This window comes from Kogia breviceps, chromosome 7 (assembly GCF_026419965.1).
Source record: "Kogia breviceps isolate mKogBre1 chromosome 7, mKogBre1 haplotype 1, whole genome shotgun sequence".
NCBI classification, from domain to species: domain Eukaryota; kingdom Metazoa; phylum Chordata; class Mammalia; order Artiodactyla; family Physeteridae; genus Kogia; species Kogia breviceps.
In genome coordinates, this window is record NC_081316.1 from 80,025,604 (window position 1) to 80,051,521 (window position 25,918).

Here is a 25,918-nt window from a genome sequence, read left to right on the forward strand (position 1 = left end):
GAGGGGAAAAAAAAAAGAGGAATTTTCACATAATGGGACATGTGAGAAAAACTAGGCTGAGACATGTACTTGAGTCAAAAAAAGGAACACTAAAAGACAATTTTAAAAATTTTACACCAATAAGCAGCAAAATTATTCATAAACTAAACCTAAAGTTTAAAATGTTAGAGTTTAGGGCTTCCCTGGTGGCGCAGTGGCTGAGAGTCCGCCTGCCAATGCAACGCGGGTTCGTGCCCCGGTCCAGGAAGATCCCACATGCCACGGAGCGACTGGGCCCGTGAGCCATGGCCGCTGGGCCTGCGCCGGAGCCTGTGCTCCGTAACAGGAGAGGCCACAACAGTGAGAGGCCCGGGTATTGCAAAAAAAAAAAAAAAAAAAAGTTAGAGTTTAAATAGACGTGCTAAGGCTAATAGCTCAAAGCTCTATTTTCAATATAATGAATAGAAAATGTAACACACAAACATATTCATGTCTCACCTTTTCCACTGATCTTCAACAAATAGGATCGCTCCAGCGTCTAGAAAAAGCAAAACAACAAAAAACTTCCAGAGCATAGTTTTTAAAGACATAGTAGATATATCATTCACAATAAGGCAATCTATTTAAATCTCCTCCATTTTTAATATAATCTTAAATGACAAGAATAGCATATTTCATTTTACTAGCTTTAGCCTGGAACATTATCAATTGGCTATTTGTTTTGGAAAAGACTGCCTGAAAATTTCTGGAAAAAGCCAGCTCTATGTTAATACGTATAATGTTAATAGCAGAAGTTGTAGTATTCATCACCACATCATAATGGTTAACATTTATGAAGTGCTTATAGGCATTGATCAAAGCAACACACACACTCACTTACTCCTCAAGAGAATTTGCTGTTGAAATTTTATTATTATCCCCATTCTAAAGACAAGGAAACTGAGGACAGAGAGATAAGTATCTTGCTAATAAGAAATGGAGCAGAGATTTGAACCCAGGTGGTCTGACACCAACATTCATGTTCTCAATCACTACATAATACTGTTTATCAACACAAAAGTACCTAGAAAAGCATTTGGCACATAGTAGGAATTCAATAAACAGTTGTTGCATAAACAGTAGAATATGGAATCATTCTGGCAAATTACCTGCATAACTCCAAAGGTAGCCAGAAGTAATATTTGGAAAATTTGAAAACTGCAAATGAATAAGCTATCTTTCCTTAATTCAAACAACCACCACCACCCTAACCCCACTAATCCCACAGGTCCTCTAACTCCCAACAAATTACTACCTCTATAATTGTATCACTAAAACATAAACAAAAACCTGTATTTCCTGATTCAAGGAGGAATTCCCATTCATTTGAAACCCATTATTTACCTTAAAGCCAAAGTAATTATAAGAGAAATCTCGGTCATAGATAATGGCAGAATTCAGGCGCTGGTGAAGGTAAAAAAAAAAAAAAACACCCATAATTAAGATAATTAGATTTATTTTCACAAACTCTGGTATCTTTCAGCCCTGACTCCAGAACTAAAATTGACATAGAATATAAAAGAGATAACACTAAGTATTACTGTTGTAGAATAGAAATCCATACCTGATGTCAAGAAAAAAAAAATTACATAAATTGAGTATCCTAATTATGTTTAAAAACATGTACATTAAAAGACTAGAAGAAGGGTTTCCTTGGTGGCGCAGTGGTTAAGAATCCGCCTGCCAATGCAGGGGACACAGGTTCGAGCCCTGGTGTGGGAAGATCCCACATGCCGCGGAGCATCTGGGCCCGTGAGCCACACTACTGAGCCTGCGCGTCTGGAGCCTGTGCTCCGCAACAAGAGAGGCCGCGACAGTGAGAGGCCTGAGCACCGCGATAAAGAGTAGCCCCCGCTCACCACAACTAGAGAAAGCCCGCGCACAGCAATGAAGACGCAATGCAGCCAAAAATAAATAAATAAAAATAAATATCTCATCTTTAAAAAAAAAAAAAAAGACTAGAAGAAAACATGTAAGTATAAGTTGTATATAAGTAAAAATATATATGTGACTTTCCAAACTTTCCCTATTATGTTTACACTACATCTCTGAAGAAGGAAAGAACATGAGCATAAAAGGGACTATATTATCACCCTTAAACATGTTTTTAGATTAGCTATTACTCCAAAAGTATCAGAGCCATATAATTACTATATGTATTTTTATCTTCCATTTTAAACTGCACATAACAATATGTAAGATAAATAATAGGTTAATTCTAAGGCTCATCAAATCCATGGTCCTTTAACAGGTTTTAAACAAACTACTACTGTGACAGTAATATTTTAAAGCAGAACTGGCCATTGTTACAAGCTTTTCTAGGCTATAGAGCCGTTTAAAGAAAACAAAAGCAATTAGGTACAAATAATCATTTTGGATAGAAATGTGGAGCCAGTCTTTCAAAATACTATCAGTGTTTCCATATAAGGATCCATGTCCAAGGACTTGAAAAATCTATACAAAACTCTTCCCTTCCTCTTTAAGTTTTTAAGGGCATCTTTGTTGCCAAAGACAGGTAGGGAAAAAAAAAAAAAAAGGTGGGCTTCCCTGGTGGCGCAGTGGTTGAGCGTCTGCCCGCCAATGCAGGGGACATGGGTTCATGTCCCGGTCCGGGAGGATCCCACATGCCGCGGAGCGGCTGGGCCCGTGAGCCATGGCTGCTGAGCCTGCGCGTCCGGAGCCTGTGCTCCGCAACTGGAGAGACCAGCAGTGAGAGGCCCGCGTACAGAAAAAAAAAAAAAAAAAAAAAAAAAAAAGACAGGTAGGGGCCTTGCATGAATAATGGAGAACTGAAATACTTGATTATCAATATTTATTTTTTAGATACAGGTGTTTGCTGTCGTCATTTTATTTTTGTTTTTCACCTGTCTTCAAGATTATACATATGAACAACACACAACTCAGTTTTCTCTCAGTCTCTTTAACATCAGATACATACTTAGAGAGAGCCGACTAATCATTCTGTTACCTACAGTTAAAAGTGGTTTCTAATCTATGCAGATATCCATGGTAAATAAATCCTGTGTACAAAAGGGCTGGCTGGACCTACTCATCTTTTCCCTTCTGTTCTCTGGGATGTAGTTAAGAAAGGAGTTGAAACACAAATGGATAATTTTTAAGTTGCTGAGCAAGAAGATCTTTCAAAATTTTACCTGAACCACCTTTTTGGAAGTCAGTTTGGCAATGTCTACTAAAATTTTAAATGTACATACTCTTTGGCTCAGCAATTCCACTTAAGGGATTTACCTTACTGATACACTCATCTACAAGTAAAGCACTACCATACAAGGATATTCACTGCAATGAAAAATGGAAAACAAATATTCATCACTAGAGCAATTCTTATATATATGTATAATGATGATACAGCTATAGAATGGAATTCTATGCAGGTAATTCATAAATGCTAATAAAGAACTATCTCTAAGATATACTTGCAAGTGAAAAAGTAACAGAAAGAATAGTATGCACAGTACACAACCACTAAAAGGAAAAATAAAGGTACACATACATGTATTATAGAACAGCTCTGGAAAAATACATTTTAAAATGACAAAATGTTGTTTCTAAAGAGGAAAACTAGGATTCAGAAAAGCAGAAAGAATTACTTTTTACCTCTATCTCTTGTAGTGTTTAAATTTTTTTAAATGTACTTATTGTCTTAAAAAAAAAAGAATCTATAAAAAGCTTTTCAGGCTTCCCTGGTGGCGCAGTGGTTGCGAGTCCGCCTGCTGATGCAGGGGACACGGGTTCATGCCCCAGTCCAGGAGGATCCCACATGCCGTGGAGCAGATAGGCCCATGAGCCATGGCAGCTGAGCCTGTGCGTCCAGAGCCTGTGCGTCCGGAGCCTGTGCTCCGCAACAGGAGAGGCCACAACAGTGAGAGGCCTGCATACTACAAAAAAAAAAAAAAAAAATTTTCACCAGAAAAGCATTATACATACATCTTTATTGGCCAAAACAATATTCACTGTTGACTTGGCCACCATGGGAGAGTGTTTGCCATTATGTGGATTTATGTAGTTGAAGAGGTCTTCCATTACATCTAAAAACAAAACAACAGAAAATTAAAATATCAAAATCACTTAACAGCTAATTCAATCTTCAGGTAACAGTTTAAAACAGTGGTTCTCAACCGTTTTTCATCCCAACCCACCGTAGTACCTAGCACAGAAAGTGTTCAATAAATATACACATGTTTAATAAATATATAAGGAAATTTATATATTTATAAGCTAAATAAGGAAACAATCTTCCAGAGTTAGAGTGAGCATAGGCTCCTGTAGTTTGAAAAAGACTGCCAGATGATTCTGACATATAACCCCATTGAGAATTACTGGTTGAAAATAAAGAAAAACAGAAATTATAACCTCTCTCAAGTTTTTTTTATCCTAACAAAACAGAAACTCAACTTAAAATTCAAAACCTATCATCCCAGGCATTTTGCTTCTATAAATGCACACTTAGTAATAAGCCCTCTCTTCCAGACATCACAGCAGTATTTAGTCCTCTGCATTTATACATATAATACACATACACGCAAAGCTGGCATTCTGACTGAATTTGACTTGAATCCATAGTCAATTTGGGGAGAACTGATATCTTTATAATAAATCTAGTGAAGAGGGAGATATAATGTTTAAGTCCCCATGTAACAGATCTCGAATTGAAAGCTGAAAGATTTCTACTCTCAGTCTACCAGCTGACTTCTTATATACCACTTTTTATATACCTAACAAATTATTTAACCTTCCTTTGCCCACATTCCCTGAGCTATAAAATGGGAGTGCTGACTAATGGTGACAAAAGACTGATTGTAACACTTTGTTTAACCCAGAAATTATCAATATTATTCTTTTTTCCAACCACACCACCACCAAGCATCTAAAGATGGGCTTCAAAACAAAAAGAAAAAAGAAACAAAAAGATAAAGAAAAGTATCCATTGAACCTGCCATGCAGCAGCTCAGCAGCATGGAGAAATAGGAAGTTCTAGTCTCCCTCTGCCACTAACCTGCACACTTTGCTTTTTTTAAAAAAGATGGAACTTCTCTTATTGACACTCAAGGTTTCATTCTAGTACCCTTATAAATTTTCTGAGAATACTAAATTCTTTCTAACTTTTTCCTCTAGACTCACCACTGAATACTTTCTTTGTTTCTTTGTGCAAGTTAGAGACGGCAATCCTTGCTGCCAGGATGGCATAGTCAGGGTGCTTAGTAGTCAAGGTCGCAGCTGTTTCAGCAGCCAAAGTATCTAGTTCCACAGTAGTGACCCCACTGTATAAGCCTTGGATTACTTTCATGGTGATCTGAGCCTATAAAAGCAAAGCCAAGAATTACTTGTGCTTTCCCAAGAACCAACAGCTTCCTTAAGAGAGCAATGAAGAAAACAATCAATTTATATCAAAATAAAAGACAACTTCCTTTTATGAAAAATTATCTTTCAGAATAGTGGGCTGTGGAAAATTTAGTAATGAGAATTCATAAGCCAATAGAGCTGCTAGAAAATGCATACTACATATACAATGAAGAAGTGTGGAAAGAAAGAAAAAGAGAAAGAAAGAAAGAAAGAAAGGGGGGGAGGAAGGAAGGAAGTTAGTTTTAAAATCTAAGTAGAGCTTTTACAAAGATTTAACAGTCACACAGGGAAACAGCTGAAAACAGACGAATGATTCTATAATTATTTCCCCATCTTTCATTCAAATTCTCTCTATATAATCAGGGTTCATGCTACATACTTACCCATTTTGCCCCAATTCTACCTAAGGACAAGTACAGGAAAGCAAATGAATCAAACTTTAATCATTCCAATGAAAGGAGAGAAGATGTAAGTTAGAGTTGGGGCTGAGTCATCAAATAATTTAATGGCTACTCTTTCTTTTTTGTGTGTGTGGTACGCGGGCCCCTCACTGTTGTGGCCTTTCCGGTTGCGGAGCACAGGCTCCGGACGCGCAGGCTCAGCGGCCATGGCTCACGGGCCCAGCCCCTCCACGGCATGTGGGATCTTCCCGGACCGGGGCACGAACCCGTGTCCCCTGCATCGGCAGGCGGACTCTCAACCACTGCGCCACCAGGGAAGCCCTACTCTTTCTTTAACATTTCACAAATTACAAAATATCTCAACTTTCATGATCTTCTCTGACATTTCACAATTACCTGTGAGATGGGTATATAACTATCACCACTTTACATGAGGAACCAGGTTACTGGGACTTGCCCAAGTAAGTCTTCTGGCTCCACATCCCATTCAAACTCAATGCATTTCACTGTTTTTAAGACCGTACTGTAAGAGATACCCCTCTTTAAAACACACGATGCTTGGGCTTCCCTGGTGGCGCAGTGGTTGAGAGTCCGCCTGCCGATGCAGGGGACGCGGGTTCGTGCCCCGGTCCCGGAGGATCCCACGTGCCGCGGAGCGGCTGGGCCCGTGAGCCGTGGCCGCTGAGTCTGCGCGTCCGGAGCCTGTGCTCCGCAACGGGAGAGGCCACAACAGTGAGAGGCCCGCGTACCGCAAAAAAAAAAAAAAAAAAAAAAAAAAAAACACACGATGCTAACACATATATATGGAATCTAAAAAAAAAATGGTTATGAAGAACCTAGGGTCAGGACGGTAATAAAGACACAGACCTAGAGAATGGACTTGAGGACATGGGGAGGGGGAAGGGTAAGCTGGGACAAAGTGAGAGAGTGGCATGGACATATATACACTACCAAATGTAAAACTGATAGCTAGTGGGAAGCAGCCGCATAGCACAGGGAGATCAGCCCGGTGCTTTGTGACCACCTAGAGGGGTGGGATAGGGAGGGTGCGTGGGAGGGAGGGAGATGCAAGAGGGAAGAGATATGGGAACATGTGTATATGTCTAACTGATTCACTTTGTTATAAAGCAGAAACAAACACACCATTGTAAAGCAATTATACTCCAATAAAGATGTTAAAAAATAGATAGATAAATAAAACACACAATGCACAAGTTAAGAAAGACAAATTCTAAGTTGTATATATGTATGTGTTTACTGAATCTTAAAAAAAAAAAAAAAAAAAGATTAGGGAATTTCCCAGTGGTCCAGTGGCTGTGTCTCCAAGCTTCCACTGCAGGGGGCACGGATTCAATCCCTGGTAGGGGAGCTAAGATCCCACAAGCCATGCAGCCGCAAAAACAAACAAACAAACAAACAAAAAAACAGATTAATCCAACAGAAAATGAATGCCATTTCCCAGATGACGAAAGCATGCCCCCTCAAAAAAAAGTGTGTAATTACTAGTTTAAAATCTATACCAATTAAATTTCAGACCTAAGCTCAAGTTGTTCCTGATCACTTTCTTCTCAGATCCAACAATTAAGTTATGTTCAGTAAAAGAGTAGTGAAGTCTTCTAAATGATTTCTGGTGCTACATGGCAAGTAATCAGAACTCAGAATAATTCAAAAAGAGTCACATACCAAAATGTTCATTGCAGCTCTATTTACAATAGCCAGGACACGGAAGCAACCTAAGTGGCCATTAACAGATGAATGGATAAAGAAGATGTGGCACATATATACAATGGAATATTACTCAGCCATAAAAAGAAATGAAACTAAGTTATTTGTAATGAGGTGGATAGACCTGGAGTCTGTCATACAGAGTGAAGTAAGTCAGAAGGAGAAAAACAAATACCGTATGCTAGCACATATATATGCAATCTAAGAAAAAACAATGTCATGAAGAGACTAGAGATAAGATGGGAGTAAAGACACAGACCTACTAGAGAATGGACTTGAGGATATGGAGAGGGGGAAGGGTAAGCTGTGACAAAGTGAGAGAGTGGCAGGGACATATATACACTACCAAACGTAAAATAGATAGCTAGGGGGAAGCAGCCGCATAGAAGGGAGATCAGCTCAGTGCTTTGTGACCACCTAGAGGGGTGGCATAGGGAGAGTGGGAGGGAGGGAGACGCAAGAGGGAAGAGATATGGGAACATATGTATATGTATAACTGACTCACTTTGTTGTAAAGCAGAAACTAACACACCATTGTAAAACAGTTATACTCCAATAAAGATGTTAAAAAAAAAAGAACTCAGAATAAAATAACTTCTGTGTGCTAATAACCATGCCAGATCTAAAAACACGTAGACTTTTTCAACTAAATCTACCCTAGAAAGCTCGAGTCAGCTCTAGCACACCTGCATTCTGAAATGTGTGCATGAGGCAATAGAACACCTACGAGTCAAGATACCTAGGTTCTTCTTCCTACACTCCCACTCACTTGTACAAGTCACTCCCCTTCACTTTGGACCTTCCTTATCTATAAAACAAGGAAGATGAAATAAGATGATCTCCCAGGTTTGTTCCAACTCTAATATTCTATTCTAATTATTGTCTAGATTTCTAAATGTAAAGGGGAATTTATAATAAGCATATTTTAAAGCTGTATAAAATTATTTTCTTTTGACCATTTTGGTCAATTCAATATTTATCGAGCATCTAATTATATATGTGTTAAGCATTGTGGATATCACAAGAACAAGATACAGGCCTCCCCAGCAATTCTAGGGGAGGACAGAGACATATAATTAATTTCTATACTAGGTGGTTAATGATATGAGGCCAGCACAAGTGCAAGAGTAGTACAGATAAAATACCTAAATAAGGATGGGGCAGTATGGGTTTTAAAAACAGAAGGTTCTTAGAGACTCTGCTTAGTAAGATCATTTTGAAAGCCATGTGGAAGATGTATTTGAAGACGGCAAGATGAGAGGAAGACCAGGATAACACTTCAGAGACCACTACAGATAGCAGTCTAGATAAGGGATGCTGAGGGTCTAGAGTAGAGGAGTTATAGAAAGAGAAAAGCACAGCAACTTGCTTATGAATAGTTAGCTCTCCTTAATTTAAATGCTGGCCATGAAATCTATTTTATATTACTTTTACATTACTTTATATTACTATAATGTATTCTTTGTACATAGATAACAAAAAAGGAAATTTCCAACCAGTTTCTACCCAAATGACCACAATTCCAAAACAAGTTTTTCCACTTATGAATAATTTACTCAAAGAACTCTCTAATATGAAATGTTAATGTCAAGTTTTCCTCTTCGCTCACTTTTATGATTCTCTGAAAAGTCAGAACTCACAGCACAGACCAAGATTTAGAAAAAAAGTTGTTTTGTTTTTTTTGTCTGTTTGTTTTATTTTTTTCACCACGCCACACGGCTTGAGGGATCTTAGTTCCCCGACCAGGGATCAAATCCAGGCCATGGCAGTGAAAGCACCAAGTCCTAACCACTGGACCACTAGGGAATTCCCAGGAAAAAAAAAGTTTTAAGCAATAAATTCACATTTTATATCCAAGGCCAAACCAAAATATAGAGCAAGTGAGTGAAGGGCCAGAGATAAGAGACAAGTAAAAAGAAGTACATGAAGCAAGGAACCCAAGATATAAAGCCTATTTACTTACAGGATCAACAAAGTCCACATTGAGTCCATAACAAAGCTTCTGGATTCGAGATGTAATTTTGTCAAACATAACTCGCTCTTGGCGGCCATCTAAAGAATCAAACCATAAATTCATGATAGCACTTATTAAGATAGCAATGTCAAAGAATCAAATGTAATCAGCATGTAAACTTTTTAAATTGGCCAACACGAAATGCTATTTCATAGATAAAAGATTCAGACCCCCAATAGTTCACCAAGAGATTATTTTTTCATCTTCAAAAAGTAGGGATTCTATACTGAGTCTTCCCTTACATTATACATCAGATGGATTCTTGCGATAAATTTCCCTACCCCATCTTGTCCAAATGAGAGGCAGAATTATTCTTTAAAACTTAAGTCAAAATCATATCACTACTCACCACCGCCCAATAGAGGTTTACCATCTCCTTCAGAATCAAGTCAAAATCATTACAACAGTCCACAGAATCCTACACAACCTGTCTTGTGTGCCCCTTTCCCCAACTTCATCTCCTACTTCCTACTCTCCCACCTTCCTCACTCACCATACCCCAGCAACACTGGCTCCTTGCTATCTATACCTCTTTTAGGTCTTTGCTCAATGTCACCTTCTCAATAAGACTTTCCCGGATCACTCTATTTTAAACTGCAATGCCCCAAACACAGCCTTGTTCCTCTTTATCTTCCTTCTATGCTTTATTTTTCTCTATAGCACTTATGGTCATCTGACATACTCTATATTTTACTTACATATTTGTTTATTGTGTGGCTCTCCCCATCCACTAGAATACAATTTCCAAAAGGAAAAAGATTTTGTCACAGTTTATGTACCAATGTATTCCCCAGTGCCCAGACCAAAGACCAAGGCCTACCACATAGTAGGTACTCAAATATTTATTGAATGCTAAATGATTTATAAACCTGTCTCCATTCTAACATCTTCATGATAAATTTGGCTTACATACTCTCCTAGAGTAATTAATGATTTTGAATTTACTTCACACCATGTAAAGAAGTACTTCTTTCTATTTGTAACTCAAAACAATCTTCCAGAGGCAACTTCTTAATTTTTATTTTGGAGATATGGAAGCATATACATATGGATCTCATCTAGTTAGTCCTTTTATGGTTTTGGACTTAGATCCTATTGCTCTTTGCTCTTCCTAACAAAAAGTCCTGGCTGGCCCAAGGACTTTCTCAAACGTTTGATAAAGAATAAATAAACAATAAGATACCACTAGTAACCCATCATCAATAGAACAAGTTAGTTTTTCTTAAACACTGATATATTAACTAAGATAGCCCTTCTTTTTCTGATCACCACTGTGATCTCCTTTTCTAACCAGACTCACATATGCCAGTGTTTAACTCTGGAATACAGTTAATTAGCTGGCCTACACTGGGACTGAGCCCTCAATGCTCTACCAGCTGGTTAGGCAGACAGGTCACCACAAGGCAATATTAGCAAACTGAGAATCTGCGGCTGCCAAATTAATCAGGAAACTGACAGAAAGTACAATGGCAATTGTCTTAATTCACACTGGAAAGTGGAGGCACACTAAGGGGCTGAAGGACCAATGATCCACTGTTCTCTAGCCTATCATTCCTCTTGGTCATTTTTGTTCAACCCACATGTTGATTTTATCATATCACTAATCCCTGCTTACATTATTAGCCACTCAAACAGGCTTTCCTTAATTTGGTACCACATCTCCTCTACTGTTCCTTGTGAAATAGCCTAAGTCCCAACAGGGTCTCCCATTCCCACATCCATATCACTGCTTATACCTTACTCTGCCTAAAAGTCCCTCTTCCACCTTTCCATACATCTGACTCCTACTCACTATCCAACTCTCACCACATCCATGAAACCTGCCCCAACAACTGTAACCCACAATGACCTCTTCCTCCTGTGAAATCCTCTAGAACACTAACTGTCTGATTTCCTCTTGGGTGTAAGCTCTCTTTTTTAATTCCTCTCTCTTCAGGAAGACTTTGCTAATACTGTAAGACCAAGGATGTGCCTCTTCTACAGGATATGAACTTTCTATTCCCTCTACCTGCAACGTTCAGCCCACGGATCTTCACATAGCTGGCTCTTAGTATTTTTCAGGGTTCAGCTCAAATGTCAACTCCCTCCCCGAGGATACAAACCAAGATTACTTTCTCATTCATCTTTATCGCATTACCCTGTTTTACTACCATCATCTCACTAACCACTATCTGGAACTAACTGATTCTTACATGTTTACTTGTTTCTTATATACACTTAACTACTGTCACTCACTGCAGAATGTAAACTCCAATGAAAAAAGGGATTTAGCTTGTTTTGTTCACTGCTGAATCCCCAGTACCCAAAATAGTTCCTGGCATAAAGAGATGCTGAATATAGTCAGCCCTCTGTATCCATGGGTTCCACATGAACAGATTCAACCAACCGTGGATCATGTACAAGTTATGATCCGCAGTTGGTTGGAGCCCTGGATGGGGAACTGGAACTCACAGATGCAAACCCCACAGAGGCCAAGGGACTACTATGGACTTGAGCATACACGGATTTTGGTATCCACAGCAGGTCCTGGAACCAAATGCCCGTGGATACTGAGGAAGGACTGTAAATACTTTCTGAATAACTGAATGAATGGGCTTCTATTCTAGAATATTGAACATATTTTATTATTGTTCTTGTTTATCTTTCTCAATTGATTGTAAAGATCTTTGAAAACAAGAACTATGTCTGCCTACTCACCACTGTAACCTCAGTGCCCAGCATAGTATCCACACAGTTCTGTAAAATATTGTAACACAGTGGGCTGTAAAGGGAATTAGAAAGGATGGGAGGGAGGAAGGGAGAAGAGAGGGAGGGATAGACAAAGGATATGGAATAGAAGAGATTATCAGAGTGCAAACAGATGCTTTAAAAGGTATTAATTTCCAGGGCTTCCCTGGTGGAGCAGTGGTTGAGAGTCCGCCTGCCAATGCAGGGGACACAGGTTCTTCCCACGGTCCGGGAGGATCCCACATGCCGCGGAGCGGCTGGGCCCGTGAGCCACGGCCGCTGAGCCTGCGCCGGAGCCTGTGCTCCGCAACGGGAGAGGTCCGCGTACCGCAAAAAAAAAAAAAAAAAAAAAAAAAAAAGGTATTATTTTGCAAACTTTTGTTTCAGTTTTATGTAAATACTTACATATACACCTGTGTGTACACAGTCATGATGTAAAATGCGAAGTTTTGAAAACACTATACTAAATTCCAAAGCACACTTTTTTTTTTTTTTTTTGCGGTATGCGGGCCTCTCACTGCTGTGGCCTCTCCCGTTGCGGAGCACAGGCTCCGGACGCGCAGGCCTAGCGGCCATGGCTCACGGGCTTAGTTGCTCCGCGGCATGTGGGATCTTCCCGGACCAGGGCACGAACCCGTGACCCCTGCATCGGCAGGCGGATTCTCAACCACTGCGCCACCAGGGAAGCCCCAAAGCACACTTTTCAACTCAGCTACACTGCATTTGTTCCATTGGTTCTCAACTTTTTTTTAACCTTAATCTCCTTGAGCAATACGATACTGTCCCACCAAGAAAAATAGCCCAAGACAGCAGATGAGAAAAACTCATCTACTATTCCCTTCTGTTATCTAACAATTTTCATATGGATTATTCCTGCATCCCTAACAGCTCTAAGATCATGGAAGATGGAGATGCCTTCTCCCTCTATTATTTCCCTCATGGTGCTTGGCAAGATATTAGCACATTCAGTAATACTTTAGGTAGACTGCTAGTTGCCCTCCTGAATAATCACATTAAGATTAACAAAACCTACATGAGTTAGTCTGCTACTATACTATCATGACAAAAATGGGGGGGATACCCTAAGCAAATTAAAGATCAAAAATAAAATAAAGAAACAAATCTAAGTACAACGTTGTATATTAACAAGCCTTTACAGATGAACCAATTTGCAAGGCAGAAATAGAGACACAGATGTAGGGAATAAACCTATGGACAAAAAGGGAGGAAAGCGCTGGGGGGCGGGGGGTGTGTGTGAATTGGGAGACTGGGATTGACATATATACACTAATATGTATAAAATAGATAACTAATAAAAAAAAGAAAAGAAAAGAAAAAACAAGCCTGGCAGAGTCTAGCAGCAAACCATCTGGATCATATTATGTTCTCTGAAGGAATGAGAAACAAAATAAGACCTGCCTTTTAGAGTTTGCTATAGATAGTACTTTTTTTTTTTTTTTTTTTTTTTTTTTTCAGTACTCGGGCCTCTCACTGCTGTGGCCTCTCCCTTTGCGGAGCGCAGGCTCCGGACGCACAGGCTCAGCGGCCATGGCTCACGGGCCCAGCCGCTCTGTGGCATGCGGGATCTTCCCAGACCGGGGCACGAACCCGTGTCCCCTGCATCGGCAGGCGGATTCTCAACCACTGCGCCACCAGGGAAGCCCTAGATAGTACTTTTTAAACCACAGTATTTGAAAGTGGACCCAAAAAAGTTAAAAATGCAACACAGAGGTGTTACCCACTCCAGAGATCTATGTCCACAAGTTTTCAATTCATCTGTTACAGATTTATCATAAGGGCTCCTCATACTTACATACCTTTTCCTAAAGATCTAAAAAACTGAATGCTCCTCTCTCACTCACAGGTATGGACCAATAAAAGTGCACTATGTATTTTGGTTTTTGGTCTTTGGTCTCATCAGCTAAAATGGGAGACTTGGGAAATTCAGAGAATGATGTTCTAAAGATACTAATGCCAGGAAGCGCCACCACTGTCCATCTCTCCATCTCTCAGCTGTACGCCACCTAGTTACAACCAAATCAACCACCTGCCTACTCACAACACTCATCATATCCTATATTTTAAAATAATTATTCTCATCCATTCATGAATGAGCATCTATATTCATGGCAGGTCCTGTGCTAAGTGTGGGCATAAAGTCCCCATCTTTGAAACACTCACAGCCTACTGGACAAAACAATCAGTCAATCAGTGTTCACTAAGTGCCTACAATTTTGAAATAACTTCTTTGCTTCAACAGAGGCAAGTAGAGTCGACTCAAAACGTGTTCATACCTGTGTCATATGGTTCTCTGTTAAGTGTGTGTTTTGCTCTTGTTTTTCCAACCTGATTAAACCTTTTCCGGAGGCAAGTCTGTCTCCTCTTATAATTAATTTCACAGAATCAAGCAAAGGACTGACACAAAGGAAGGTACTCAGGAAGCCTAACGGGAAATAAGTGTTGAGTAAGAACACAAGTCCCTGGCTCTTCCCGGTCCCCCACCCTGCCAGAAGATGTCTTGGCCACCCTACTCTAATTCCATATCTCTTCCCATCAAGGGTAAGGCCAGCCAGTCCCGATCCCAAACTCCTCTGGGACCACTCCTGGGGCAAACGGCAACACATCCCTTACGAAGGGCAAACTCCGTGGAGATGTCTGTATCTGAGTCTGACGTTTTTCACCCCACAAAAGATATCAGGAAGCTGGTAGGTGCCCGTGTAGGGTGCAGAGCCCCTGCTTTACTAGCTCCCCCCGTGCCTAGGACAGGTGACTAAGCCTTTCAAATAAAACTCTGCTGTTCTCTATTGGTTCGAAGCCTGGCCTCACCAGCATCTAACCGGGTGACCGTGCAGTCTCCGAACCTCTCTCTGAGCTTCAGTATCTTCACCCGCGAAGCGGACCCAATAACCCCTACCTCAGGGGCGCCCGGTGAGGAATCAAGTACCGCCTGCAAAGAGCTGTGCGCGCACAGCTACTATTCGCTAAAGAGAAGGTGTTACTCTTTAGACATGCGGCCGGATGGCAGAGCCAAGAAGCGCAGACTAAAGGCCAGAGGGGGGTTGGGGACAGACTGACGAAAGGGCAGGAGGCCGAGTAGGTGACAGGGCGGGAAGCTGCCGCCGGCAGCGCGGGAAGCGGCGGAGGCGGGCGAGCGCGGCTAACTGCTAGGGCGGCGGCAGCCCGCGTACCTCACCCACCGCCCTCTCCCCGACCGCTCACCTCGCTTGATAACATGCATCGCAGCTAGTGGCTGAGGCGCCTAGGGATGCGAGACGCGGCTGCAGCTCTGAGGCGCCGGCGGGATCGAGAAGGTGGCAGAGCGCGGAAGGTCAGTCTCGAGGGGTTGCTCGGCTGCAGGGCCTGGAGTTAGGGCCAGAGCGCGCTTTCCCTCCACAGAGCAGAGGAAGGCAATCTGAAACCTCTTCCCGCTCCCGCCAACCGAAACGCAAAAGCGGCGCGACAGAGCTCGCAGGACGTCACGCGACGCTGCCAGCGCCGCGGCCGGTGGGCAGGCCTAGCGTAGCAGACGGTCGACCTCGCCCCGCAGCCGCCATGTTGAGTATGGGCACGGCCCAGGAGACGGCGCCTCTCCCATTGCCGTGTTGGCTGTGGACGCGCCCGGCGGGAACGCTGCTCTTCGGCCGCCATGTTGGATGTGGGCAGCGCTCAATCTGGGGCCCCGCGGCCGGACGTAGCGCGCAGAGCCCGCCAAGAGTGGCTCCGCCTCTCTTGCCGGCAGGCACCGCAGAAGTCAGGGCGGTTCGAGTATTTTTGAAATAGCAAAACCCCAACCATCCGCGTTTTCTTGTCTTGAACACTGTTACATGATGATAACCCTAGACTGCCGTCCGAGCTGAGCTCTAGCCTGAGATCCGCAGCCGGAGGCTGGGAGCCCCAGGGCCCTTCGGGCGGCCTGAAATCTCGCACTCAAGTCAGGTTGGCAGAGAGCCTTGCTAGGCCAAGGGCCTTTGGAGTTTATCTTGACGGAAATGGGAACGAGCTCTGGCAGAGTTTTGAGTAGGGCAGGGCTATGATCCATTTGCTTTTAGAATTATCCAGTGGATGTGGCTCGTGGAGGTAGAATGGACAGGACTTGGTTACCGAATGTGGGGAGTCAGAATAGGTGAGACATGACTCACAAGGCTGGTGTAGAAGCTTCTGATTTGGGCTAGGCAGACTGACTTTTATGATATCTCACGTGGCATCCCCTCCCTAAAACCTTTCACTGGTTCCTTACTTCCCTCAAGGTGGTTCCAAGGTTCCTGTGAAGTACAGTGATACCTCAAAGATATTAGTTCCAGACAACTGCAATATAGCGAATATCACAATAAAGCAAGTCACACAAACTTTTTGGTTTCCCGGTGCATATAAAAGTTATATTTACACTATACTGTAGTCTATTAAGTGTGCAATAGCATTATGTCTATTTTAAAAATGTACATACCTTAATAAATAATACTTTGTTGCTAAAAATTGTTAACCACCATCTGAGCCTTCAGCAAGTGGTAATCTTTTGGCTGGTGGAGGGTTTGAAATATTGCAAGAATTACCAAATGTGACACAGAGACGTGAAGTAAGCAAATTCTGTTAGAAAAATGGTGCTGATAAGACTTGCTTGCCACAAATCTTCAATCTGTAAAAAACGCAATACTCAGGCTTCCCTGGTGGTGCAGTGGTTGAGAGTCTGCCTGCCGATGCAGGGGACACGGGTTTGTGCCCTGGTCCGGGAAGATCCCATGTGCCGTGGAGCGGCTGGGCCAGTGAGCCATGGCCGCTGAGCCTGCGCGTCCGGAGCCTGTGCTCCACAACGGGAGGCCACAACAGTTAGAGGCCCGCGTACCGAAAACAAAACAAAACAAAACAAAAAAACCCCCGCAATACTCGCGAAGTGCAATAAAATGAGTTATGCCTGTAATTCTAACAGTCACAGGTGATAAGTGAAGCCATATGATAGGGTCAGATGGCCTAGAGATAGGGTTGCCAGATTTAGCTAATAAAAATGTATCCCCAATATTTCATGGGACATAATTATACTAAAAATTTATTTGTTTGTCTAATATTCAAATACTGTATCCTGTATTTCATCTGGTAACCCTACCCAGAGAGCTTTTGGGAATGTGTATGAGAGTTTCACTTTCCTTTGGCAGCGGAGAAATGTCTCTTCATCCTGTCTGCTATGCCACAAAGAGCACAGAAAACACAAGGAGAGTCAGTCAAACCCAGCAGAGGTTAAAATCTCCTACATGCTTTATTGGACTTCAAAGAGTCTTATGAAATAACACAGAAAAACCCATGTGAGGGTGTCCAGGGGGTACAAGGCAGTCTGCAGCCTAGCACCCTCCCAAGACCAGCCCCAGGTGCCCCCACCCCAGGCCCAAAATAGGATCCCAGAGTAAAGACACGGCAGGGAGTGGGGCAGAGGGAAAATACCTTCATAGCCATTGCAAAAACAGGGAAGGGAGAGAGTTGTCTAGAGGGTGGGAAGGGCGGGGGAGTGGTCACACAGCCACCTTGACCTACACCATCTTCCTTAGCCACCCCCTTCCCTAAACTGGCTGAGTCCTTCTTGAGCCTCTGGCCCAGGCTATGCAGTAACATGAAAATGGGGTCTGACAGGGCAAGTATGCGGTGCAGGCACTTGGGAAATTCAGGAGATTTCATTTTTCAACTTTAAACTGTCTTTTGGTTCAAATCAACAACATCCTGCCCCACAGCTCCAAGGCCCCATTAGAGCCCTGAATCATAGCTGAGGCTCCCACGGCCACGGGAGCCCACTGTCCTGAGCCTCAGGAGTAATGAGGCTTGGGGAGCATTTGGGCAGCACCTCTTATAGACAAACCTTCCTGCAGGGTGGGGGAGTGGGGATAAGAGAGAGGCAGGTGTGGGTGAGAGAAGAGAGAAAAGGTGACTGCCTTGTAGCCCACATCTCTGGCTTCCACTCATCCTCCAACTAGGAGAAGTCTCTTCCGATCTATCCCCTAGCCTAGCCTCTCTTCAGAACTCTAGTGGCTTGTTCTCTGGGAATTGGTTTCACTCCCCCATGGACCCCTGGAGGCCTCAGTGAGCTCCAGGCCGAGGTTCCCTCTGGCCCACCACACTCCCAGAGAACAAACCACAAATATTAGGTCCTAGGCCCCAGTCTGGGGCAAACAGAACCATCGTCGGTGGGGTGGAAGAGATCTGAGGCACAGGTGTCAGAAGTTACTCCCCCTCTCTTCCCCCCACTAGCTGCTAGGGGAAGTTGGGGAGTGGTGGGAGGGAGGAGCCCGAAAGCAGGAGACAGAGAGAAGCAAGAAACCAAACCTCAAAACTGGGACAGCAGAGACAGAAGCTGGACCCCAGAGGTGGACTGAGCTGAGGGGACAGCAACTAAGACATGCACTGACATGGAGAGGGAGTGACAGCAGCAGCCCATGGTTGGGAGGGAGGCAGGGCAGGCAGGCCACGGTGGTCAGTTAATAAATAATGTTGAAGGACCCAAGGATACGGGGGGCAAGTATGTACAGTGCCCAGGCCCCAGGGCCAGCCCCTCCCATGCCCCATGCTGGGGGCCAGGTATATTGGAAGGGAGGGAATGGGAGGCAGAAGACCAGGTAAGGACAAGCTGTCCCACAACTGCCACTCTCATCCTGCCTACTTCTTAAGAGGCTTCTTAAAGATTTTGAGGGGAAACTTCTTCCGGCCTGGGCTGGAGTCTGTCTCCTCACCAATGGAGCCATTATCCTCCTCAGCCACAGCCTTCTTGCCAGCCAGGTGGGGAATGCGTGTATTTCGGCTAGCCTGCAGGGCTCTGCTGTCCCCAGCTGGAGACGGCGTGTCTGGGTCTGGGGAACTGGGGCTGTGAGAACGGGAAGAATCCAAATGTGGAGAACCACTAGGTGGGGCTGGGGAGCTCAGCTCCATCAGGCTGTGGGCCTTGTCCAGCCCGTGGTTCAGTGCCAGCAGTGCCTTCTTGGCCAGGGCAGGGCTGTCAGGCAGTTTCTCCACCAGAGAGCCAGGATGGACCCCCTCAATCAGCCGGTGGCTGCCGTTGGAAGTCATGGCACTGAGAGCCTCATCTGCAGCACGGACCATCTGAGGAGGCTTGAGGACCAGACGCTGGCGGTCACTCATGTGGAGGGAGGACTCCGAATCGGAATGGGTCAAATCCCTGTAAGACAGGTCAGAGAGGAAGAAAGGGACGCATAGAGGATGGGGGGCAGGGGGGAATTTGAAGAGAGAGGGACCAAGAGAGAAGACAAGGGCAGGGTAGGAAAATGGGGATGAAGAGAGGGGCAGGAGAGATAAAATAGGGTGAATAGCAGGTGGGAAAGAGGGAAGAATGAGAAACAGAGGGAAGTTGAGCAGGCCATAAGCACGGGATAAGAGAGAAGGAAGGAATAGGGAATAAGGATAGATTGGAGAAGAGATAAGGAGAAAAGAGTAAAATTGGGAAGGAAGAAAAGCAGAAGGAGAAGCAGGTAGAAATAAGGAGGACCAAGGGGAGAGAAAAAAAGAAAGAGGAAAAAGTGATGGAGAGAGAAGAGACAAACAAGAAGCAAAAACAAATGTCATTATACCATCATCTTTCTGGCAAAGGGCTTTCTAAGGCCTGCGCCCCACCCCTGATGAATGGCCAGGCCCTAAAGTGGTGCAACCATTGGCTTCAATGCCACAGGCATCCTCCTCAAAAAATTCTCTGCTTCCATAGCTGGCTAGATTTCTTAGGACTGAACCCTAAGCTAACACAGAACCCATATATTTCTCTGAGTCACCATTTTCCATGCCTTCCTCCCCCATTTACTCCTGTCACACCCTGGGACACATCCAGTCTGGGCCAGGCCCCAAGGAACAGGGCACATGCAATAAGTGAGCCTGACCCAGCCTGGGGAGAAAAAGGTTAGAACAGCCTTGCAAACAATCCCTCACCCACCCCAAAAGGCCAAGATGCTGCCTCTTCCAACCCTCTGTCAGGATTCAAAGGAGGTCACAGAGAAGTGTTTCAGAGTTCAAACCAAAGCTTGCTGACAGCAGGAAGGCTGGGGTCTTTTTCAGAGCTCTGCAGACAGGGAGAATGTAGGGAGGCATAGAAAGACAGGACATTGGCCTTAAAGGAGCAGTGGTTCAGAAGAGCTGCACGCTGGAAGTCCTAAGGTCTAATTCAATTTCCATCTCTGCCTGAGGCTTTCTGTGTGACCTTGGACAAGTCATCTAACCTTGCTGGTCCTCAATTTTGGCCAAATGAAGATAACACCAATTCAATTATCTTGCAAGACTGTTTGGAGGCCCAAATATGTTGGCAAAGCACTTGAAAATGTAGAAAGTATTGTGGGAATGAAGATGATGAGGCCAGTCAAGCAGGAAGACCCTTCCGTGGGCCAGTCACAAGAAGCTTCTTTGCAAGGCTGAGCTACAGGGACACGGCACTGCACACTGGACATGTACACACAGAGGCAGTCCAGGATAGTCGAGACCCTTTAAGGGGCTGGCTGTTCCTAAGAAGACCATGAACTAATTCTGGACTCCACACCTCCTGCCTCTGTAGACCAAAGGGTAGATATGGGAGTCCCCTGCCAATCCCATAATCCTCCTTCTCCTTTCCCAGAGGCCTGAGAACCCATGGCAGAGGCAGAGGCAGAGGGCTAAGGGAAATGTTTAAACATCCAAGTCAGGAAACCAAAGGAAGGGTCATGAGTGGGAGAGGAGAGCACAGCAGGACCCGGAAAGAAGGAGGCTGTGGGTGGAAAAATTAGGGAGGGCACCAGGCTCCAAAAACAGGCAAAAGCAGGAGGTTGGCTAATAGTTATTATAGGTTTAATTCTCAGCAGGAAACAATTAACAGCCACGCTGTGGGCCAGTACCTTCCTGAAGACAGGGGATAGCAGAGAACAATCCCAGCTCCAACTCCCATTCCAAATACTGTTTCAGCCACCTACTCTAGTGTTTATGAACTGTCTCATATTTGCTTTCATATTTCTGATGGTGTCCTTGCTTCTATCTATATGTGTCCTTGTTTCTCTAAGTCCCAAGATGATCCTCTCTGTATCCTGCCTTTTCCACACAGGTATGAACCACTGAGCATGGTGCCAAGGAAATTCTTGGGAGCAGCCACACTGGGATGAGGGGCCCTCTAGGCTGAGGAGGTGAGGATCCTAGGAGCCTACCTTTCTAATGCCAAGGAAGGACAAGAGGTCAAGAGGTTTGGGTCTACCCAGACTCACTCCTCCTGGCCCACTGCCCCATTTGGTCATGATTCCCAACCCTCTGTGCCTCCATCATCAACGAAAGCTGAGACTTCCAAAGCAAGAAAAGAACGTGGGAGGAAGCCCGGGTCAATACAGGAGGGGAAAGGCCCACTGAGGCAAGCTCACCTTCCCTCCCTGAATCTTTGAGACAATTCAGGTCACGGGTGTCCCTCCCCAAAGGCTGGGCTGCCTTGGGCTCCCACCCCAAGCTACTAACCTTACTAGAGAGCCTGTTTGCCTTTAGAGACGATCCTCTGATGCATGGTGCAAAAGAAAATTCAGTAGTGAACAGGCCAGGCAGAGGCACGTACTTCCCCATCCTCCCTCCCCACTGCCCTCAGCCTGGACCTTGGAGAGTGAGATTCACAGCATCCTCTAGTGCCCCCAACCCACTTCAGTCCTCTCCATCTGTATTGGGAAGGGCAGTCTCCCTGCCTAGGCTTTTGGATGAAGATGAGGATGAGGATGAAGATGAGCAGCTCTGCTTCTAGTAAAGGCTCTCCTTTTGTGAAAGAGAAAGGAACAGCCTTCAAGGATAATTATCCAGAGGTTCGAGGGGCAGAGCTAGAGAGATTGGTATCCAGGGTGAGGCAGGACCAAAAGGAAGCAACAGGGTAAGCCGGCTGCAACCCAGAGGCCAGGATTGAGCCGTGGTCACGGGTTCAGAGATGAGAGGTCCTTCCAGAGGAGAGGGACTTCCTGAGGGTCCTCTAAGCTTGTTCAGGCGAGGTCAAGGCTACTATCTCTGACCCTAGCCTATCACCTAGAGCTATTAGCAGGGAAAGTCCCTGCAGCTGCCTGACCAGGCCATGGGAGAAAGCCTTTCATCAGTTCTTATACAGTTTACTTACTGAGACCTTGTGAAAGGACAAAAATATCCAACAGAGTGTCCTGGAATGGAAAGCCAAATCCTAGTCTGTGTTCTGCTCCTAATTAGCTTTGGGACCTGGGGAAAATTACTTTACCTTCCAGAATCTTAACTTCCTTCTCAGACATGAGTGTTTTAACACAGGCCCGACCTATAAACCTCGCTTGTCCAAAACCCCTAAATCTGTTTCCCCACTTCTGAAGAGTAATTCCATGAAGGTACTACATCCATTCAGTCACCCAAGCTAGAAACCTGGGCATCATCCTACACTCCTTCCTCTCCTCCACCCCTCAAAGCCAGTTACCAAATTAATACTCTCGTTTCTATACCAAGACCTTGTTACCTCCCCTGATGGCCTACTGCAATGACTTCCAAATTCCTGTAGTCTCCCCATTCTTTCCTTTATACAGGCCACTAAAATGTTACTTGTAAAATGCAAATATGACTAATTCACTTTCTTCTAAAAACCCCTTTGCAGTTCTCCGTCTTCTAAAGGGTAATGGCCAAAGCCCGTGGCCTTTCAGAACCCCTCCTCATTCTAGCTTCATCTACTACCCCTTCCCACCAACACATAGCCACTGTTCTAACCACACATAGATTAGATTCTCTTGAAACTCTATGCCTGTGCATGTGTTTCCTCTGCCTAGAATACACTTTCTCCTTTGCCTGCACACAGGGTGCCAGCACAAATGTCATCTCTCTTGTGAAGCATTCCACCCAGGTTCACACTGTTAGCCGTTCCTTCTTCAACACCCCCTTAGCACTTATCAAACTGTTCCAGAATCACTTATGTACCTCTCCCAGACCAGACTGCAATTCTTGATGGCTGGGATTGTATCTTGTCAGCTACGAAGCCCCATGCCCAGCAGAGACTGGCAGAGTAGGTATCAATAAATGTTTGCTGAGGGAGTGAAGGAAGTGAGGACTCCATTGAGATAACAGATGTGAACGTTTAGGCCAAGGTGCTATAGGACGGTGAGGGAGGGGGGTTGTTACTCATTTTTAGAGTCAGCAAACCCCAAACAGAGAAGGGAAGAAAAGCTTAGGGAGTTAGGTTGACCTTAAGGAGGAGTCGCAGACTGGGAAAGGATAGGACAAGGAGAAGGGTGTGCCCCACCGCACACCCCCCGCAGCTGACCAAGCAGCAGCCAGCAGGCAAAGGCCAAGGTAAAGGCAGCAGAGAGGCAAGGAAGGGAGAAAGGAAAGAGAAGAGAGACAGCTGGTACCCCAAGCTCTCTGAATGCCAAGGCATCACAGCGGTGCTGTCAGAAGGGGGTGGGTCAGGGTAGGGCTCCATCTGGAGGAAACAGGAAGTTCTGTGGTGGTAATAAACAGGGTGGATGTGGATGGTGGTGGTGATGGAGGTGGTGGTGGTGGTGGTGGTGGTGGTAGAGGAGCAGGAAGAAGAAGCAGAGGCAGATGGATCACTGGTCCCGAGGCCTTCAGAACTGAATGACTGTCCAGATGAAAGGCTGCGCATTCGCCGCAGAGAGACCCGGCTTGTCAAGAAGCGGCCAGCCTCGCCCTCTACCAACCTCTGAGATCCCAGGCCATGCTGTGGTTCCATCAGGCGCTGCCGGATGCTGCTGCTCTGCAGGCTGGGGGCTGCAAGGAGAGTGAAGAAAGTGTGAGGAAGGGCCAGCCTACTTTGGGCTGGTGGGAAGCAGGTTTGCCCATGGAGAAATGCTTACTGGAGACCACTCTGGGCCTTCAGTGGCCAATCTGGAGAATGGGGCGCCTCCTCCCCAAAACCTCCCACCAAGGGTCCTAAAAGGAAGGGGAAGTTGAAGATGAGGTACCCAGGTCAGTTTTAATGGCAATTCCAATGGAAGGAGACCTAGGGCCAACATTACTATGAAGGGAGACGGTAAGGCAGTTAGTGGGAGGGCACAGGCAGGACGGGGTAGGATAGGGGTTTGGGACAAGGTCCGGGAGGGCACTATGAACCAGCCTTTTTAGAAAGCCAAACTCAGGAAATAATTCACAACTCAGGCAAGAATTTATACACAAACATGTTCTTCACATCATTATTAATAATTGTATGAAAGTAAAAATAAAGGTGGAACAACAGGAAGATGACAACACATCCAACTGCTGGAAGGTTACACAGCTATTAAAAATGATGCTTATGGGAATTCCCTGGCGGTCCAGTGGTTAGGACTCAGCGCTTTCACTGCCAGGCCTGGGTGCGATCCCTGGTTGGGGAACTAAGATTCTGCAAGCCGCGTTGCACAGCCAAAAAAAAAAAAAAAAAAAGCTGCTTATGAGAAGATTTTTAAAACAGAGAAAAATGTCTATTAAAATGCTCAGGGAAAACAAAAGCATACCAAATTTCATGTAAAAGGAATACCTTGAGCTATAGAATACAAAAGACAGGAATTTGAAACAAGGCCTTTCTGTTTCTAGCTGTGACCTTGAGTAACTTACTTCCCTATTTTAATTCCTAATTTATAAAATCCTTCAGGGTTGTCATGAGGCTTCAAGATAATATTTTTAAAGTACCTGACACAGTTCATGGCACTCAATAAATGGTAGTGGTTATCATTATCTTGACCACATAAAAAAATTATTTAAAAATTCACAAATAAAAGACTGAAAGAGAAGGTACTCAAATATGATGGGATTACAGGTGCCTTTTTATGCCCACATTTACTCTTTTTACCATCCAAATTTCTTCTAATAAGCATGTACACAACAAAGAACCAGCTCTTGGATCAATGCTGCAAATCAGGCTCTTGGAAGATGAGGGCCACCATGCCCAGAGAAGGGGTATGTGGGTACCAGATAACTTAGAGATGTGCTAGAGCATCCCTCTTGGGCTCACTCCCAGATCCAGTTGACAACAGAATTCACACCTTTGTTTTTTTCTCCTCTACCCTCATATATGGGCCTCCTTGCCTTCTCCCTAAAGATGGGAGAAAGGACACAGTTATTTGGATGGCAGAAGCCTTGGAAGGGCCACCAGGAAGAGAGCACAGTTCCATGGTGATGGAGAGCTAGGGAGGCAGGGCTTCTATGGCTGGTGGCTTTCGAGACATGAAAGGGAGGCTTAAGGGGAAGAGGAAGCATGGAGTAGGGATGGGGAAAGAAAGACAGAAGGGGAAAACAGAAAGAGAAAAGAGGAAGAGAATCTTTCCTTCCCTCTTTCATCTCAGCCCAGCTAGATGAAGGGCCACCAGGACATCTGTCTAGCTGGGCTGAAAGGAGAAGCCTAAGCCTTCCATCACCATGGCTGCTCGCTCTCAAGTACTCAGCTGAGCAGGCTGATTCTTCTCACCTCCGAACCCTTCCCTGAAATTAGTAGGGACTGTGGTGAGGGACTAGCAGGAGCAGGCAGGGGAGTGATGCAGGCAGGAGAAGGGGCCCGTGGGATAGGAGTGTTGGTTTAGTCCCAAAAGTTGGAAAAACAAAAGCCCCAAAGGGGCTCCTCAAACCCGGGTATTTCCAGAGGGACTGATCATCCGAGCCGGCGGATGTTGAGCAGAGAGAGCGGTCACTGAACCTACGCCCCATCAGCCAGGCAGCATCTAGGGTCCAACAGCCAGGCCAAAAGGAGAAGAGAATCTGATTTACAGAGGGC

At 44.6% G+C, this 25,918-nt stretch overlaps 2 protein-coding genes across 7 annotated transcripts in view; both read right to left on the bottom strand.

Annotated features, from left to right (window-relative positions):
• The window catches only part of RRM1 (ribonucleotide reductase catalytic subunit M1), a 37,067-nt gene extending 21,160 nt beyond the window's left edge, over positions 1 to 15,907 (bottom strand). The window contains exons 1-6 of the mRNA XM_059068737.2: positions 15,466 to 15,907; positions 9,469 to 9,557; positions 5,158 to 5,335; positions 3,964 to 4,064; positions 1,363 to 1,422; positions 478 to 517 (exon numbers count right to left, since the gene is read on the bottom strand). Coding sequence (XP_058924720.1) covers positions 478 to 517; positions 1,363 to 1,422; positions 3,964 to 4,064; positions 5,158 to 5,335; positions 9,469 to 9,557; positions 15,466 to 15,484 — 487 coding nt within the window. The 5' untranslated portion in view covers positions 15,485 to 15,907. The remainder of the gene's footprint in view (positions 1 to 477; positions 518 to 1,362; positions 1,423 to 3,963; positions 4,065 to 5,157; positions 5,336 to 9,468; positions 9,558 to 15,465) is intronic.
• A 1,563-nt stretch (positions 15,908 to 17,470) lies between these two features.
• Positions 17,471 to 25,918, bottom strand: part of STIM1 (stromal interaction molecule 1) — a 220,023-nt gene continuing 211,575 nt past the window's right edge. Inside the window, exons 11-14 of one of the 6 annotated variants that reach the window (XR_010841427.1) lie at positions 25,194 to 25,243; positions 23,874 to 23,943; positions 21,688 to 21,724; positions 17,471 to 19,396 (exon numbers count right to left, since the gene is read on the bottom strand). Coding sequence is in view for 5 of the 6 variants with exons in the window: in XM_059068732.2 (XP_058924715.1) it covers positions 18,880 to 19,396; positions 23,874 to 23,943; positions 25,773 to 25,865 (680 nt within the window). In the remaining variant the exon portion in view is untranslated. Of the gene's footprint in view, positions 19,397 to 21,687; positions 21,725 to 23,873; positions 23,944 to 25,193; positions 25,244 to 25,772; positions 25,866 to 25,918 lie in introns of all 6 variants that reach the window. The other 5 variants (XM_067038770.1, XM_067038772.1, XM_059068732.2 and 2 more) reach the window with 5 other exon arrangements.